The sequence below is a fragment of the Panicum virgatum genome, chromosome 8K (genome assembly GCF_016808335.1).
Source record: "Panicum virgatum strain AP13 chromosome 8K, P.virgatum_v5, whole genome shotgun sequence".
Lineage (NCBI taxonomy): Eukaryota > Viridiplantae > Streptophyta > Magnoliopsida > Poales > Poaceae > Panicum > Panicum virgatum.
In genome coordinates, this window is record NC_053143.1 from 1,693,805 (window position 1) to 1,711,722 (window position 17,918).

At 46.6% G+C, this 17,918-nt stretch overlaps 3 protein-coding genes and 1 long non-coding RNA gene across 5 annotated transcripts; 3 read left to right on the forward strand and 1 right to left on the reverse strand.

Annotated features, from left to right (window-relative positions):
• On the forward strand, positions 1-1,863 carry LOC120646024 (mini zinc finger protein 1-like). Of its 2 annotated transcripts, XM_039922728.1 has the most exons (3): positions 1-566; positions 791-867; positions 1,066-1,863. In XM_039922728.1, the coding sequence occupies exon 1, from the start codon at positions 182-184 to the stop codon at positions 458-460; it is 279 nt and encodes a 92-aa protein (XP_039778662.1). In that variant the 5' UTR covers positions 1-181; the 3' UTR covers positions 461-566; positions 791-867; positions 1,066-1,863. The 2 variants fall into 2 exon arrangements, with proteins under 2 accessions (XP_039778662.1, XP_039778663.1); XM_039922729.1 differs by lacking the exon at positions 791-867.
• Positions 1,864-4,779: 2,916 nt separating this feature from the next.
• On the forward strand, positions 4,780-7,195 carry LOC120646025 (cell division control protein 45 homolog). The gene has a single exon (XM_039922731.1). The coding sequence runs from the start codon at positions 4,898-4,900 to the stop codon at positions 6,728-6,730; it is 1,833 nt and encodes a 610-aa protein (XP_039778665.1). The 5' UTR covers positions 4,780-4,897; the 3' UTR covers positions 6,731-7,195.
• A 5,318-nt stretch (positions 7,196-12,513) lies between these two features.
• Positions 12,514-15,252, forward strand: LOC120646027. Its single transcript, XR_005664257.1, has 4 exons — positions 12,514-13,000; positions 13,209-13,240; positions 13,551-13,849; positions 15,168-15,252. It is a non-coding gene; the product is annotated as an uncharacterized LOC120646027 (long non-coding RNA).
• LOC120646026 (transcription factor MYB60-like) lies at positions 15,020-16,546 on the reverse strand. Its single transcript, XM_039922732.1, has 2 exons — positions 16,170-16,546; positions 15,020-16,065 (listed from the first exon to the last, which is right to left on the reverse strand). Exons 1-2 carry the CDS (start codon positions 16,430-16,432, stop codon positions 15,378-15,380), a joined length of 951 nt encoding a protein of 316 aa, XP_039778666.1. The 5' UTR covers positions 16,433-16,546; the 3' UTR covers positions 15,020-15,377.
• Positions 16,547-17,918: the final 1,372 nt, after the last annotated feature.

The window sequence follows — 17,918 nt, forward strand, 5'->3', positions numbered from 1 at the left end:
TCATCCACCTCTAGCTAGTAGCCCCCTCCCTGGCTCCCCAATCCCCATATAAAAAAGTCCCACCCTCCAAAGCAGGCTCCAAGCCGCCGTGATAGCAATAGAGCCCTTTTCTCCTCTTCTTTCCATCCCAAGTCTCAACATCTTCAGTTCATCACCAAACATCAACGCGGCCAACATATATATGGGTCCTCAGCAAGATCGGCGGCGTTCCATGGCGAACGGCACAGCGGCGAGGAAGGAGACGAAGGTGGTGCACGTGCACTACTGGGAGTGCCAGCGCAACCACGCGGCGGCCATCGGCGGGTACGCGGTGGACGGGTGCCGGGAGTTCATGGCGTCGGGCGCGGAGGGCACGGCCGCGGCGCTCATGTGCGCCGCCTGCGGGTGCCACCGCAGCTTCCACAGGCGCGAGGTGGAGGCCGCCGACTTGGACTGCTCCTCCACCACCACCTCCGGCTGAATAATCTGGATCGACGATCTGGTTTGCACATGTGATGCGTGAGCTAGCTGCAGATGGCCTGGTGAGGTCCGATCGATCATGGGTGGCAAAGGCATTGAAATGATTGGTAGGTGCGCATGCATTATATTCAACCATATATATATATATGGAATGGACATATTTATTTATTTTCTTCTTTTTTTTCTTGGTCTTGGATTTGCATTGAAACTTAATTATGTTTGTGTTGATCGTTGGTATATGGTGCTTGTAACTGACGTTATGTATATATATAGTCAAAGTGCTTTACTTGTTGTTGCCGTATAGAAATGAACACCTTGTTATATTTTGTAGATACACATCATGTGCTTCTTGAATTTTCCTTTGGGGATATCGATGATTCTGCATTACTTGGCGCTTTTGTTCTTGAGGTTTGCCTTTTTCTCCCTCACCGCTATATATAGTTGGTGCGGATTCTGGGAGCACGATTGATCTAGTAGTTATGCCTTTTTTTTCTTGAATGGAAAAGGAATCAGTGCACTTTGTTTTGTTTAATCGAATGAGATCACTACACTAATCTATAATATATATGTTATCCTCCCACTAACCTGGATGATATACATATACAGATGGTTCATCATCCTCATCTTCATGGTCATGGATGTGATTAAAATTGCGAGATCGAGAAATGCTATTACTAATTTATATTGGGACACATGCATGATTATTCTCTGGTCCAGCTGGGTCACCCACCTGTCAATTTCATCGGAGCTGTTGCTCTAGATAGATATATCGGGCCGGCCGGTATCCCTGCCTGCTGTTCAAGGTGGCTTACGATCCGGTCGAATCGAAAAAGTGGAGTACTGTGCTTGTGCCCAAGGCACTTGCATGCATGTTGCTGTCAGATAATATATATATATGTCAACATTATATCTTGGCATCATTTTCAGTGGTTTCACTGCTGTCGGCCAGTCATTGCTGCCTAGCTCTCGCTCCAGCTCCGGTGGAGTACTGTCTGGTATTCTTCGAGCCGTAATCTCACTATGCATGATCGATTCAGAGAGATTTTGCAATAACCAAGCAATTCAGTCTCAAGTCTGAATTATTATTGCGGCATTAATTCAGAGAGATTCGGATGCACTGCGCGCGTGGATCCGTATGCACTGCACTGCTAGATCGGATTCGGATTGCCGTATGCAGTGCATTCTGTAGTTGCCAGCTCCAGCTAGCTTGCTCCTCCTACTAGATGCCTAGTGTGTGTGCTACTGTGCTGTGCTGGGACTGGGACCCCGTCGCCCCCGGTGGTGCTGTCCATGCCCGCCATCTATCCGATCCAAATCGTCTTTATCTTCAATTTACAAGTGAGGCGACGTATGAAAGTTGTGAGCACAAGCATTTAATAACCATGGACTTTGAGAGCGTTTATCCCGAACAAGGTCAGCTGGTCGTTTTTCAGGAGTGTGCCAGCTAGTCTAGTCTTATTATTCATGCATGTGCCTTGCTGATCTCCTTGTCCAAACTGAAACGCCAGGTAGCGCCATTTGCACCTTGCTGGATCCAGGCGACGTATGTAGCGGAGCACCTTGCATTGCTGAGCTACCTGTTTGGTAGCGCCATTTCGCTTTCAGTGCATATGTGTCGTGCACTAGTAGCTAGGTCGAGGCAATCAGTGGAACACACATGTGTGGATGTTCTTGGACCTCAATATGTATGTTTCAGTGTAAATAAAATCGTCGTTATACTGTATTGGTAACACCCCCTCCCACGCGTCGCTCCCATGGGCGACTGGGGGGACCCGCGCCGCTGCCCACCACCCCTCCCGGGGCCGCCTCAGGGGGCCGCTGCAGCCTCCGGCAACCGTCGTCCGGGTGGCGGCGGCGGCCGGTGGCCGAGTCGAAGTCGGCTCCGCCCCACCCCTCCCCCCACCCCCGCCTCTCCTTTTCCTCTCCCACCTCTCTCCTCCCGCACTGCAACCTCGCCACGACGTTCCTCGCCGCCACCGATCGCCGGGGCTGGATCCAGCCTCCTCCTCGCCGGATCCTGGCCCCCTGGCCAGATCTGTTGTCGGTATGGGCCTCTACCGCCGGCTCCTCCGTCACCGCCGCCGGTTCGGGTAGGAGGGCCGCGCGCGCCGCCGCCGCTTGACCTTGGGCCCTTGGCTCGTTTGCGGGCCGGTGACGGCGACGCCCGAGGGCATCACTTACCTTGTTGAAGAGTCACTCTTTCCCCCTATGTCATCCCCATCGGTGAGCTTTCCAGGTGAAAACCTAGACTATGTTGGTCGGACGAAGACGACGCCTTTTGCATCGCTCCCTCTCTGGAGGCGTTATCTTGGAAGCTCTTACCAGTGGTGGTCGATGGAACTTCGCGAGGAGGATCCACTTCTGCGCCCACCTTCACTTAGTCTACTCTACATCGTCCAGGTCGCGTTGGTCGTCAGCTGACGGATACTTTGCCGCCTCGTCGTTGGCTTGAGTTCTCTTCAGACGGATGCTTTGCCGTCATTGTTGATCGGTCGGGTGGATGTTGTGCCACCTTGTTTGTGTTGCAGATCTTCGTACCTTTGGCGGTGTAGTTTCTTTTAGCGGGTCCAGTTATTGGTTGGCGTTAAGTTGGCCTTGGTTTGGGTTGTAGGGTTAGAGGTGTTCTCCCCGGTCTCACTTCTGCAGCTGGTTGTTTGTTGTGGTCTTTGGTTGTTTGCCTATGTTTCTTCAGCTTTTTTTCTTCTTCTATTTTTAGTCCTTTTGTGATCTTGTGTTGGTTAAACTCTGTTTGACCGCATCCCGAATTGTCTTTAACTACTTTCTTTTTAATAAAATACGTGCTCAAGCACGTTTGCGAAAAAAAATATGTAGGAGTATATTTCTAAGCTAGCTCTTTCATCCATTGGGGCTGCAAATATATAAATAAAGCCGGCTCTGTTCGATTGGGATGGGATTTCGCAATGTCGAGTTGCATTTGCATCATGTGCGTCAAATGTCTCTTTCCGTTGATTTTTATATTCCAAATTCCATTCGGCTGGCTATTCTTTCGATGCTAAAAAGAATTAAATTCGTTTCAAAGAAAAACTGTATTTCGTTTCATTTTTTTGAGATTAACATTTCGTTTCATATAACAACTCTGCGGTTTTTTTATTTTTTATTTTCATTTTTTACAAAAATATATTTTTGATTTGGAAATTTACAGGAATATACCCCGGCCGCCCCGCTGCCGGGCGGCAGGGGCATTTCTGAAAAAAATTTCGCGGAGAAAATTACACGCAGGTCCCTGGGGGCCGGTCGCCCGGCAGCGGGGCGGCCGGCCCTGGCCGCCCGGCTGCAGGGCGACCGGCTCTCCCACCCTTATATAAGGGTTGGCTGGTCCCCCCACCCCTCATTTGCATCACTAAAATTCCAGAAACAAAAAAAAAGAGGGAGGGAGGTAGAGAGGCGAAGCCCTGCCAGATTTTCGAGCCGGCGACTGCAGGTAACCAAAATTCTTCTACGCTTTACAAATAGATTATGTTGTAATTATTTTTGTTCAAACAGTAGATTAGCAATCAATTTAATTATTGTTAGGTGTGATTAGTGGTATATTTAGGTTACCTGCAATAATTAAATTGATTGCTAATCTACTATTTCAACAAAAATAATTACAACATAATCTATTTGTAAAACATAGAAGAATTTTGGTTACCTACAGTCGCCGGCTCGAAAATCCGGTAGGGCTTCGTCTCTCTCCCTCCCTCCCTCTTTTTTCTTGGTTTCTGGAATTTTAGTGATGCAAATGAGGGGTGGGAGGACCAGCCAACCCTTATATAAGGGTGGGAGAGCCGGTCGCCCTGCAGCCTGGCGGCCAGGGCCGGCCGCCCCGCTGCCGGGCGGCCAGGGCCGGCCGCCCCGCTGCCGGGCGACCTGCCCCCACGGACCTGCGCGCAATTTTCTCTGCGAATTTTTTTTCAGAAATGTCCCTGCCGCCCGGCAGCGGGGCGGCCGGGTATATTCCTATAAATTTCCAAATCGAAAATATATATTTTTTTAAAAAAACGAAAATATAAAATATAAAAATAAAAAAACCGCTAACAACTCAATGTTTTATTTTGGCCCAAAATTTTGTTATTCGTCCGACATTAACTGGGCCAAGCCCATCTCGCCAGCATCAATGTGCAGCCCACAAGTAGACGATGGACCCTCCTCTAAAAAAAAAGTAGACGATGGACCCACATGTCACACTCCTCCACACTCAAAAAAAAAAAAAATGTCACACTCCAATGCAGACAGCGTAGCGTGGAATGATTGGCGGGGGCTTCCCTCCCAAAACGAAACGAAATTCCAAATTCGATCTCCGTGCCGCGCGCCCTCACAAAACGCCCAAATCCAAATCCCCCTCTCCTTCCCGCTCGCTCCAGATCCCCATTTCCCAATCCTTCCGAGCTCCTCCAATTCCCCACGCCCCCATCCCCCGATTGATGCGGCGCCGGCCATGGTGCGCGAGCTCCGCGTCGACTCCTTCTACGCGCGCCTCCGCGCCGCCGCCTCCGCCGCGGTTTCCTCCTCCCCGCTCCTGATCCTCCCCTCCGCCGCCGACGCCGACTCGCTCTGTGCCGTCAGGGTCCTCGCCCACGTCCTCTCCGCCGACTCCATCCGCTTCTCCGTCTACCCCGTCGCCTCCGCCGCCAGGGCCAGGGACCTCCTCGCCTCCTTCTCCGCCGCCGCCCCGCTCTGCTGCCTCCTCGTCAACTGGGGCGCGCACCGCGACCTCCGCCGCCTCCTGCCCCCCGCTGCCACCGCCTTCGTCGTCGACTCCCACCGCCCCGTCCACCTCCACAACCTCTGCGCCCACAACGACCGCGTCGTCGTGCTCTTCACCGCCGACGACGAGCACACCGCGGATCTCTCCTACGACTTCGACCTCTCCTCGCTCGCCGACGCCTCCGACCTCGCGGCGGAGGGGGACGCCGACGACCACCTCCGCGTCCCTCACGAGGACGACGACGAAGACGACTCCGATGCCTCGGACTCCGACTCCGACGCCGAGGATCCCGGCGGCGGCAGGAGGAAGCGGCGGCGGCTCTCCGACGACGCCGAGGCGGAAGGCGCCGACCCCGTGAGGCTCTTCGCCAAGCTGCGCCGGGAGTACTACCGCCTCGGCACCTTCCACGGCAAGCCGTCGGGGTGCCTCATGTACGACCTCGCCCACGCGCTGCGCAAGAACACCAACGAGCTCCTCTGGCTCGCCTGCGTCGCCCTCACCGACCAGTTCGTCCACGACCGCATCACCAACGAGCGCTACCAGGCCGCCGTCATGGAGCTCGAGCAGCACATCAACGGCTCGGGCAACCTCGACCCCTCCGGCGCCGGCTCCGTCGTCACGCTCAAGGACGGCACCAAGATCCGGGCGCCGGAGACCTCCCGCATCGCCTATGAGGACGAGCCCAGGCTCATGCTGCTGCGGGAGTGGAGCTTGTTCGACTCCATGCTCTGCTCCTCCTATGTCGCCACCAAGCTCAAGACGTGGAGTGACAATGGTCTCAAGAAGCTCAAGCTGCTGCTGGCCAGGATGGGGTTCCCCCTTGCCGACTGCCAGAAGAATTTCCAGTACATGAGCATGGAGGTCAAGCGCAAGATGAGGGATGAGTTTGACCGCTTCCTGCCTGAGTATGGCCTCACTGAGTTCTACTACCGGAGCTTCTTGAGAGTGCACGGCTACAGGTCCAAGGTTTCTGCTGCAGATGTTGTGTACGGCGTCACAGCTTTGCTCGAGTCGCTCAATTATTCCGAGTCCAGGGACTCCAAGGAGTCTTCGGCAGCTGAGCAGTTTTGGGTTGCTTACTCTGCATTGTCACTGAGCAATGTTGATCAGTTGCGGAAAGGGATGCAATCTGCAATTGAAATACAGCGGGCAATATTGAGGCAAGGAAGCTCAGCAATCACTAAGACGGGGTTTATACGGAGCGCCAAGAAGTTCCGGTGGGTGAAGCTTGATGACCCTGTCGACACTAACAAGCTTTGCCACCCTCAGGCCCTTACCAAGTTCTGCTTCTTTCTGATGGATGCGCTGAAGGAAAGGGGTGCAAGGATGAAGCCACTAATCTGTGCTTGCTTGGCAAAGGAGCCTGAGAAGGTGCTGGTTGTCGGGGTATGCGGGAAGCCAAGGCTTGGGGCTGTTCAGGGTAATGCGTTTGGAAATGCATTCAGATCAGCAGCAGAGGAGATTGGCGCAGACTATTTCCATGACATGTTTGAGTCATCATGGATTGTTCTGGATGTTGTTTCTGTCAGTTCTTTCATGATTCGGTTAACGGAGAAGCTATGATCAAATATCATGAGCTTGTAAAACCCCAGGTGGTTCTTCCACTGTCCAAGATGGAATGCTCAGGCATGATTCTCTCTGAATAAAGGTGCTTGAGGCCAGGTGGTACATGCCTGTGTTTTTCCTAAATAACAGTCCACCTGCCATTTCACTAACATAGTGAAAGCAGCCTGGTAAGCATTCTGCTTTCGATGTTTGAGCTGCTGACTGATCATGACTTCAGAAACTGAGAAGAGGATTTTCCTCTGTTTTAACTCCCCCATTAGCAAATGATAGATCTACAGATTCAGATGCAAACCTGGTCCTAACGTAGAGGGGGGAAGGTATATTTGTTTACTGTTTTTCTTTATCTGATACAATGGATGTTTGTATCTGTATCTGCACAAACATGCTTGTGGACATTTGCTGTATTCAATTCTGTATCAAGTGTCTTGAAATTCTTTGAGTTATATAAAGCTCCTTTATCTAGTGTCTGAGCCTGCTCTAATTTGCACAAACTACAAAACCATCTTAGGAGCAGCTATGTTCTTGTCTGTTACAAATAATGCTGAAGCAAGGAAGTGGTCACTTTATTTTTTTTCAGTGTTGATGGCTGTAAATCTGTACCATGTTATTCATGATATTTTCAGCGCTTCAACAAATTTCCACAGTTGATTTTTGTACATATATATATATATATATATATATATATCGGGTGTCATCTCCTGGACCAGATAGTTCAGGTAACTTAGCAACACGAGCTGTACTTCCTCAATGCAGTGAACAAGTGCTCCTGACGAACTAATATGTTTTATACAGTGAAGAAGGTGCTGATTTGTAACAAAGTACTATGGTTTTTGTAGAGTGCTTAGAATTAATAGCGGTAGCACCATAACCTTATGACATGTTCAGTTTAGTTTGGGTTTCCCTCTTCCTCTTATTGGAAGTGTTTTCTTGTAAGTTGAAAGCTTTTGTTTATTTGCAGTGATTTTCATTTTTTGCTGCAAGCATACTTCTGCACTATGAAGTGATGATAGGGTTTTCTGGACTGGGTTGTAATAATAAACCGTGGGCTTTATAAATTCTGGACCTATGTTGAAGTCCAAATGGTCTTAGAAACCATTTGGGCTGTGAACAGGTGCAGGACGGCCCATTTTTCCTTTTTCCCTGCTAATTTCTGGAGATCCATATCACTAAAATTTATTTTGTCCACATGTTTCAGATGGCGATGGTCAATGCTGTTGGACACAGGCATGTCTGACTATGCAACTGCTTCGTGCTTTCACTACCACAGCATGTTGTTACCAATCTGTTGCACCTGCATTGTGTCATTGTCTGTTTTGTAAGTTACCCTCCTTTCTGGACACCTGCTTGATTTTTGTTGGTACCAATAAGGATCACTTTCATTAGGTTATCGTTTATCATTATTATGCATCACTAGCTTAACATCGCAGTTTACTGGGCATCTAAGGAAAGTGAATTTCTCTGCATTTTTATTAGTCTTCTTCAATAATTCATCTTCCCTTCAGTTAATTTTTTTAAATAAAAATCCTCCCTCTAATAAAACACTGCCCAAACGTTTTCCAACCTAACAGCTAGCAAGCACAATTTTCCAATGCCTATCTCATGTTTTCCTGTACTAGGTCTAATGATGATGTTCAATCCAACGTTGATGGTTGTTGGAAAACTGTTTAACTAGATGTTGGTGCATAGATGTCGGCTCCATAAAAAACTGAATCTTTGACGATGATTTCACATCCACCTATATATTGTGTTCTGTTACTATGGTTTTTGTAGAGTACTTTGAATTGACAGTGGTAGCACCATAACCTTATGACACGTTCAGTTCGGTTTGGGTTTCCCTCTTCCTCTTACTGGAAGTGTTTGCTTGTAAGTTGAAAGCTTTTGTTTATTTGCTGTGATTTTCATTCTTTGCTTCAAGTATACTTCTGCACTATGAAGTGATGATAGGGTTTTCTGGACTGGGTTGTAATAATAAACTGTGGGCTTTATAAATTCTGGACCTATGTTGAAGTACAAATGGTTTTAGAAACCATTTGGGCTGTGAACAGGGACTGCAGGACGGCCCATTTTTCCTTTTTCCCTGCTAATTTCTAGAGATCCAGATTCCAGATCACTAAATTTATTTCGTCCACATTTTTCAGATGGCGATGGTCAATGCTGTTGGACACAGGCATGTCTGACTATGCAACTGCCTCAGGCTTTCACTGCCATAGCATGTTGTTACCAATCTGTTGCACCTGCGTTGTGTCGTTGTCTGTTTTGTAAGTCACCTCCTTTCTGGACACCTGCTAGATTTTTATTGATACCAATAAGGATCGCTTTCATTAGGTTATCATTACATCATTATTATGCATCACTAGCTAAACATCTCAGTTTACTGGGCATGTAAGTTTCTCTGCAGTTTTTACTAATCTTCTTCAATAATTCATCTTCCTTTCAGTCATTTTTTTGAATTCCTCCCTCTAATAAAACACTGCCCAAATGGTTTCCAACCTAACAGCTAGGAAGCACAATTTTGCATTGCCTATCTCATGTTTGCCTGTACTTAGGTCTAATGATGATGTCCAATCCAACGTTGATCAAGGTTGACGGTTGCTGGAAAACTGTTTAACTAGATGTTGATGCATAGATGTCGGCTCCATAAACAATTGAATCTTTGATAATGACTTCACATCCACCTATATCTTGTGTTCTGTTACTCTGTCCTGCCTTCTTTTGGTTAATTTTCTTGTTTAAAAGAGTGCCATGTGCTGTTTCTATCAGATAGCATCAATTTGATTGCCACCAGCAAATAATTTTGGACCATATCTTCAACTGAGAGCTTTGCTTGTACAGTTTAGATTACATCAGTCAGATAGGCCCCCTTTCTCTACACAATGCACATCGAACTTGTTGCCTAGAGCACCCTGGGGTTTTCATTGTGGTTCGACGTCCTATTGACTGCTGGTCTTCTTTCTGTTAAGTTGGTCATTTTCAATCGTGGAAATCATAAATTCATCGTCCAATTTGATGGTACTTTTATCCCTGTATGAATTGCAGAAAACTAGTGTGGTCCTATGATAATTCCTTACAACCAGCTTAATTATGTGCCATGTTTTCCTTAAAATTCTGGTTGATGGGGGCACATAAGCTCAGTGTAAATTGTCATGAATCATGACTCTATGATACGCGGATACTTCGCAAAACTCACGTACCGGTATCGGATACTGTATCGGATACCCGTACTCCACGGATACTCCCGGATACGTATCCCGTAAGTATCAGACTATTTAGGTATTTTCAAATAATAAAAATAAATCGGATACTCGTGGGATACCTGTGGATACCTGTCCGATACCTTCAAACCCTAACAACACCACTCAATCGCTTCGTATAAAGGTCTTCCGTTCAGTTGTGCCATCCTCTCATCCCCACTCGCGCAGCCGCAGGCCCGCAGCAGCCTCGCACAGCTCCCTTGCTGTCACTGCCGCTCGGCCACCCGCCCACGCCTCCTCTTGCTCCTTCCCCATCGCTCGTCGCTCCCTTGCCGTCACCTCCGCCCGTCCACCCGTCCGTGCCTCCTACTGCTCCAGCGGCTGCGCGGCCTGTCCAGACTGAGGCCCGCACATCTGTTAAAGCACTATTTAGGGTGGTGCTGCGCTGCTGGAGCTCGCCGCTGGCGGGCCGCCACGGCCGTCGGAGCTCGCCTCTGGACGGCCCACGCGGCCGCTAGAGAGGGAGAGGATGAGCCGCGGCCTCCGGAGAGGGAGAGGAGCCGAGAAGAAGACGACCGACATCCATTCGTGGAACAGACGAACAGGTAAGATAAGTTTGGTTCTTTTTTCCTTTGCCCCTTCCCTTTTCTAATAATTATAGAACATATGAATATATGAGTTTATGACGCATTATAGTCCCTGGTTATTAAAACGACGTTTAAACGTTAAAACGTCCGTTTAAACGATAAAACGTCCATCGTTTCGTTAAAATCTACCCTCTATTCGTTTCGTCGTTTTATCGTTTTAATAACCCTGTTATAGTCCTTAGAACTTCTATTTTCTCACATTCCAGTTCTTGAAACTTTTATTTATTTTTATTTTTTATATATATTAGCGTATCCCCTTATCCTTGTTTTTGGAAAAATGGCGTATCGGAGTATCCCCGTATCGCGTACCGGTATCCGTATCCGCGTATCCGGGCAACATAATTGACTTGCTAGTCCATACTGCACACTTATGTCCTTATATACCTTGCTTTCTACATGAACAAAAATATATATTAAAGCATCAAGAGCCTAAAATAGCTTTCACTCAAATTTGAAAGTACACGAGCAGTTACATAAAAATATTTTGCTTGATAAAATGGTGTAAATATTGAGCATTTTGAATTGTCCACAATTCATTAAGCCAAATAAATACTTGCTCTAGTTTATCTTGATCTCAAAAATAAATTTAACTAACACTTTCTGTCAACTTTTGTTACCGTCATCCATCATATCCTTTCTTATCTCAATATTTATAACCGATTGATGGTCCTGTGATGACAAATTCATATTATTTTTCCAACTTGCAGTCTGCAGATACCAGATAGTGCTGTCCACCAATCTTTACTTCGAATATACAGATTGTACTAATTTGTGCCAAACGGCTTCATCAGCTCTTTGTTTGCCATCTGCATTGGAGGTTGAGTCTTGACACATTATCTAGATAACATAGCAGGCAATGCGGCATGTCTCATAACCTCTTGAATACAATATCAAGCCTATTAATTGTGCTCTAGTGGGGAAAGCCTGCATTTAATAATTGGTTATGGGATGATGTCATACATATGCTTATGAAGGGTGACAATAAGCACGGCTATAATGATCATGTAGTTATAAAGAATGATCCTATATTTGACAGCTATTCAAGTGGAAGATATGCGGTGAACAATTTATGGCAGTGAAGTTTACTAGTGTAGCCTGGATAATTAGAAAGCTCGAACTTATCTACAATTCTAGTTTATATAAGTGTTCTGTACTAAATGTCTAAACACAATTCTTAAGCAAGAAATATTGTTTGCATATTCACTAGTATAGGTTAGTAGCTTTCATTTATTTTCTTAATTCTGATAACATCAACCTTCCTATTGTCTACAATTCTCCTGGTCACTTTGTGCCTTGTGGGCCCTTGTACTCAGCTATATCTAGAAACTATTCTTCTGAAATTGAAAAAAAGGGTTCTACCAAGAGCTTGGAATTCTTAATTCTCATGACAAGACAGTAGTTGTAACAGGACTAGTTAGTCTTAGTTGAAGGCAATGACCACGGATGTCTTAAAAACAAAATAACTGGCTGGCTGAGGCCTGAGGTGGTCCTTGACTCCTTGTGGAGTCTTGTTAGTAGTTGGGAGGTAGCTACTAACTTTGTGATTATGCTGTACAAATGTACTTCCATGTGAACAAAGATAAGAACAAGTTAAAGACTTGTCTAAAGCTGTTTTTGGCAGTCTTTTGAACACATAGCGCAAGTGCAAGGTGTTCTATAGTAAAAGATAAATAATAACATTGTTTTTCTTTAGCAACCTCGAGTTATGCTGTTAAAGATCATGCACTTTTGTAATATTCCCTCTTTATAGATCACCATATAGTTTCCAGGAACTGGAGTGCTATTGACAATTCCTTGATATATTAAGGTTCCAGAAGGCACATTTATTTGTGATTTTGTGTGTTTTTCACTTTGCTCTTCCATGAACAAATAGTTTTTGCAGAGCAAAGTGAAAAACTTAGGCCTGTTTGCATCAGGTATACTGCAGACTCACATAAAAAAATATTTTCACAGTTCTACAAATCTGGACTGGAATGTGTTTTTGTGTTAACTAAAATCCTTATTCAATTCAAATATTCATGGGTGATACTGTTCAAGTCGTCAGATCTTTCCTTTTCTTTTGTTCATCATCTGCCTATTAAAGCGCAATTAAAGAACTGATGATGACACTATCCATATGCTACAGAATGTGTCACATTCAGACGACTTGTATTTCTTGCTCTTGAGGGAGGGTATCATGTATTGGGGCCACCTGGTGTTAATAAGGTCCAGCTTTGAGTCCATTGCCTTTGGCAGAAATAATAGTGATGGCAACTCGTGTCTGTCAATCGACAATGTCATTGGAATGTGCATCTGGACATAAGACCAATGCAGGCATCAGAACAAGGACCTGTCCTCGCAGAAGTGGTATAAGTCCGCATGAAGAGAAGAACAGTTGAAGACTCTGCACATAAAGACTCCCTTTTCAGCTGATGATTATGGACTGTAAGGTAAAACCTTTGCACAAGAGACTTCAGAATTCTTTAGGACCAATAATCAGTGGTCATGTACTGCCCTTCAGCATGTGCTGCAACTGCAACGGTTTTCACATCCTTCGGTTCTAGAACTGAGGATTGATTTTGCCTGTTACGAAAACAGATATATAAACAACTTTTCGACGAAGCTAACAACTAATCTGTATTACTATGCTGCAAGAAGTTTCATGAAAGGCAGTGGAGCTTCATCCAGAGGTAACATGAATTGACCTTTCATACTTAATCCCTACCTGTGGGTTGGTTGTGCTGGCACATTCTTTAAAATTATACGTGAGCCATATGTCGTCCTGCCTTGGTCCCTCCTTTATACCGGGACTGAGATGTGTGCTTCTAATCGATGCATATTGTGTTCTGTAGATACCTATGTAGTTACTGGATGCTTTTGCATATATGAGCTAAACATGCAGTTATCATGGCCTTGCCTTTAATCATACACAACATATGCAGACGAAGTATGATTTAAGTTCAGTTGGCATTTCATATTTCTTAGTTTGAATCGCTTCAGAGTGTGCAGTGCGCTAGCCGCTATCATTGTTTTTTCCCCTGGCTTGATGCAAATGGCCGCTGCTCCCAAGTTGCCTATCCTTGGCGGGACAGATTGAAGGTTGTCGTCCTCCTTCCATTTGGTTGAATACTTAATGAAATCAGTTATAGATTATGACTGGACTGAACATTCCTAGTTGTGGTTGGTATAGGACAAAGTTTAAACGTTATATGCTGATATGATCTCTGGTCCAGCTCTACTTGATCCGAGACATGCGTATATCTGCACCAAGCAAGCTGGGTCATGCATTCCGTACTCAGGTGTGCAACATCAGGATTCTGGCGACAGGCTAGGCGTTGTACAGGCAGAACAATCAAAGCTTGAGACGTCATCTAGCTACTTACACTTTCTCGGGTTTTGCTCTCATCTAACGATCAATATACCATCTGAAAACTGCATCTTTTGAACAAAACCATCAAGCTGTCGTACTTCTATATATCTATATGATGGTAGGCTGAGTATAATGCCATGGATGTACCTGGGAAGGACACGCCAGATTAGTGTCTTAGGGTGTGTTTGGTTTTGCTTTTGAAACTACTTTGTGCTTTTCAAAAAGTCAAAAGCCAACCAAACGCACTGGCTTTTACCTGCTGTGGAGGTGGATAACTTCGAAAAAATTACCCACCGCCACTTTTAAAAAATTAATGATTTTGAACTATTTAACAGTCCACAGCTCACAACAACTTTTCCACAGCCTATAGCTCACAGCAATTTTTTCAAAAGTCGTAGCTCAACCAAACACACCCTTAATCATGTAATACTAACATTCCCTACATACTGATGTCATCATTCTCAGTTCTACCTTTGGATTAAATTTGATATGTGACTAACTAGCAACACATTTCCATTTATGCTGATGGCTTGCTAGGCAACAACTATGCCAATATTTTGCACCCTGGTTGCAAATTTGTGTTATTTTCCATTGAAATAAAGCTATTGCATAAATACTTTAACACCTGTTTAATGTTCCATGGAAGCATTAAAGCATTTGGAAGGAAAAGAAATGATTTGTGCTACATGAATGGGGCCTTTGGGATGGGGGAATAACATAAATCGGGTGTTGGTTTTCTTTCTGCACTAAATGTGATCAGGGACCATCAGCTTGCCGATTGAGACTTGCAATTACTTCACCTCTCTTCAGCTTTTATATATCTAGCAAAATTAAGTCTACACTAGCTCCATACATTCATTCATTACTACTTTCTCTTTTTTTTTGTTTCCCATTCTGCATTTCATATTTTTATAAAAGACTGCATTTCATATTATTTTAGTACTGTATAAAATTAAAGTACGGCTGGAAGTCACGGCAAAGTTGTCCACGCCATGCTTGCTGGACACAAGTATATATATAGAAATTTTCTGTGATCTGGGAAACAATTCTGCTTCTCTATTAAGGGGAAAATACAAATAAAATCAAATGCTCAATAGACTGATCTAAATGCACCGAGTTATGTTTGTATAACAAATATAAAATAAAGATCACACGTAACTAATTACAACATGCTGACATGCTTGCATGCCATTTGGTCACACTTATTCCTGTTGCTATCTCTTATTCTTCTGACTTTGGATTTGCAGTGTCAAATCTGAATTCTACCACAAGTACGTACAATCCTAGATGGGCAAGACGATGGCCGCGTGGCGTTCACAGGGGAATTTGACCAGTATGTACGCGTATCTTGTTTTGTCTCTCTCATGCATCAGCTTTCTCCTAAAAATAAAGTAACTTGCAGAAACAAATTAACCTATCTAACTGACGTGTATGATATATTGATCACTCTGTTTGATCTAGAACATCATTGGGACTGAGCAGCAGCCGTCGGACAGATCCATGAGGCCGGTGACCTGCTCGGCGGCCTCTTCGAACAGCCACTTCTCGATCGGAGACAGTGGCCCCTGCTGGTGTTGCTGCCTGGGCTCGTCGTAGCCGCTGTGTCCCATCAACGCCGGCTGCTGCGGCGGTGGCGACGGCAGCATGTCGTTGAAGGTTGGTAGCGTGGTACCGCCGGCCATGTGGTACTGGTACTGGTTGAACGACAGCAAAGGGTTAACCTCGGTGGCCGAGGGCTTGATGTCGGCAGTGTTGTTGTGCGGCGGGGAGCTCTTCATGAAGCCATCGAGCAGCCTGGATATGTTGTCCACGCTGGAGGCGTACGACGAGGAGGAGCTGTCACCGTCGGTGGCGGCGAACGGCGATCGCCGGGCGATGAGCTGATGGGTGACCTCAGCTGTGTTGGTGCAGGCGGCCGGGTGTAGGGAGCTGTAGTCCTTGGAGAGGGGCATGTCATGATGGAGATCGACATGGCCGGCGCCGGCGGTGGTTGGTATGATGGAAGAAGGTTCGGAGGGCGGAGGTGGCGCGAAGATGGCGCCGATGGCTTGGTGCTTCTTGAGCTTCTTCTTGAGGTGGATGTTCCAGTAGTTCTTGATGTCATTGTCGGTTCTCTGCGGAAGGTAAGAAGCTATGGCTGCCCACCTGCATACATACATGCATGTAGTGTAGGGATTATATTATATTGGTGGTCAATCACCATGGACGACGGCGCCATGGCCGGATTGATGAACAAGGTATTTGTGTACCTGTTGCCTAGCAGGGACTGGAGGTGGACGATGATGCCTTCCTCGTGGGGGGTGAAGTTGCCGCGGCGGATGCCGGGGCGGAGGTAGTTGGTCCAGCGGAGGCGGCAGCTCTTGCTGCAGCGCATGAGGCCGGTGTTGATGGGCACGGAGCGCCAGTTGCCGGGGCCGTGCTCCTGGATGTAGGACACCAGGATGATGTCCTCCTCCGGCGTCCATGGTCCCTTCTTGATGCCCACCTTGTCGCAGCACGGCGGCCTCCCCATTCTCGCTCTTCTCTCCGGCCGGTGGCCGGTGCCTGCAGCTAGTGGCTGATGTGGCTGCCTGATGCAGCTAGTGGATCGGACGGACGGAGTACTAGTTGTGGTACCCTACTAATGTGTCCCATGAGGCAGGCAAGCGTGTGCCGGCCGGCCGGTTATATATAGGAGAAGAGGTGAATGTGAGTGAGCTCATTTTCACTTGCTATCATCTAACTAACAACCTACTAGCAGCCAGCAACTACCTGCGCTCGCTGATGATTTAGTTTGTTTTCACTCAGCTCTATGCATGTCTGCATGCATGCTTTCCCTTTCTGTCAACGACATCACATGAATACCATAGATATTGACCCAGGCCCACCTCACTTTTAAAGCAAGGATTACCTAGAGGAACAGTTTGCTACTGTTGCTTAATACTGTGTGAAATTTAAGGCTAGGCTAGCGAGCCTTTCGATCTACTAACAGACTTTTAATTTGCATACTCGCGCGCGAGCTCAAGGCATTTTATTCCGGCGTGTAGGAACTAGGAAACATCTAGCGGCACTATTACAAAAAAAATCATTAATCACGACTTAAAAATGTCCTCGGAGGAGGGCATGATTTATAACCGCCTTCGGTTAATGCCCGCGATTAACCGAGACGGTCATTTTTTATCAACCGAAGCGGTTAAAGAAAACTGCCTCACAAAATTAATTAACAGAGGCGGGCACTTTAAGATGTCCGTCTTAGTTAATGTTTGTTAACCGAGATGGTTGTTTTAAAGTAAACATCTCGGTAAATTAGGCCCAGCCCGCTAGCCCAAAACGCCCTATTAGGAGCACATGTATATATACAACATTTAGGGTTTCACAGACTCTCTCTCTCTGGCCTCAGCGCGCAGCCCCTCCCCTCCCGCGGCTCGGCGCGGCAATGGTGCCTGCTGCACTGCACGGGGGCCGACGAGGCCCGGAACCGGCGCAGCGCCCGGATCCAACGGTCCTAGGGCGGGCGGGCGGCGGCTCCTCCGCCTCCTTCCACTCCGCGGCGCCTGGATCCGGTGGCCCAGCATGCGGCGGGGCGGAGCGGCTTGCCGCGGCGGCGGCTCGACCCGCGGTGGGGAGGAGCGGCCCGCGGTGGCAGCGGTGCAGCTTGCGGTGGTTAACTGAGGCGGGCAGCAAATCGCCTCGGTTAATGCCACATTAACTGTGATGTTGACTTCGAGGTGGTTGCAAAGATCATCTCGGTTAATGCTTTTTATCCGTCTCGGTTAAGATTTCTGTAGTAGTGCGGCTGCCCCAAAGTTGGATGCATGACAGCTACTCCGACTTGCAAATATCCAACCTGGCATATATTTAAGAATGGTGATAACTTACTAGCACAGATACAACATCATTAGTAGGACTAGTTTTTTTGTTTCTGTGATTTTGGTTAATTAGTCTATATCTATATCTCAATTAAGCACACGATATTTATATTGTCAAGTGATGCAGTTAGCAGGTCCACCCTCATAACA

Coding starts and splice junctions, on each gene's coding strand:
- LOC120646024 (XM_039922728.1), top strand. CDS start 182: ATGGGTCCTCAGCAAGATCGGCGGCGTTCCATGGCGAACGGCACAGCG.
- LOC120646025 (XM_039922731.1), top strand. CDS start 4,898: ATGGTGCGCGAGCTCCGCGTCGACTCCTTCTACGCGCGCCTCCGCGCC.
- LOC120646026 (XM_039922732.1), bottom strand. CDS start 16,432: ATGGGGAGGCCGCCGTGCTGCGACAAGGTGGGCATCAAGAAGGGACCA. Junction 16,066..16,169: donor CAGTCCCTGCTAGGCAACAG/GTACACAAATAC, acceptor GTATGTATGCAG/GTGGGCAGCCATAGCTTCTT.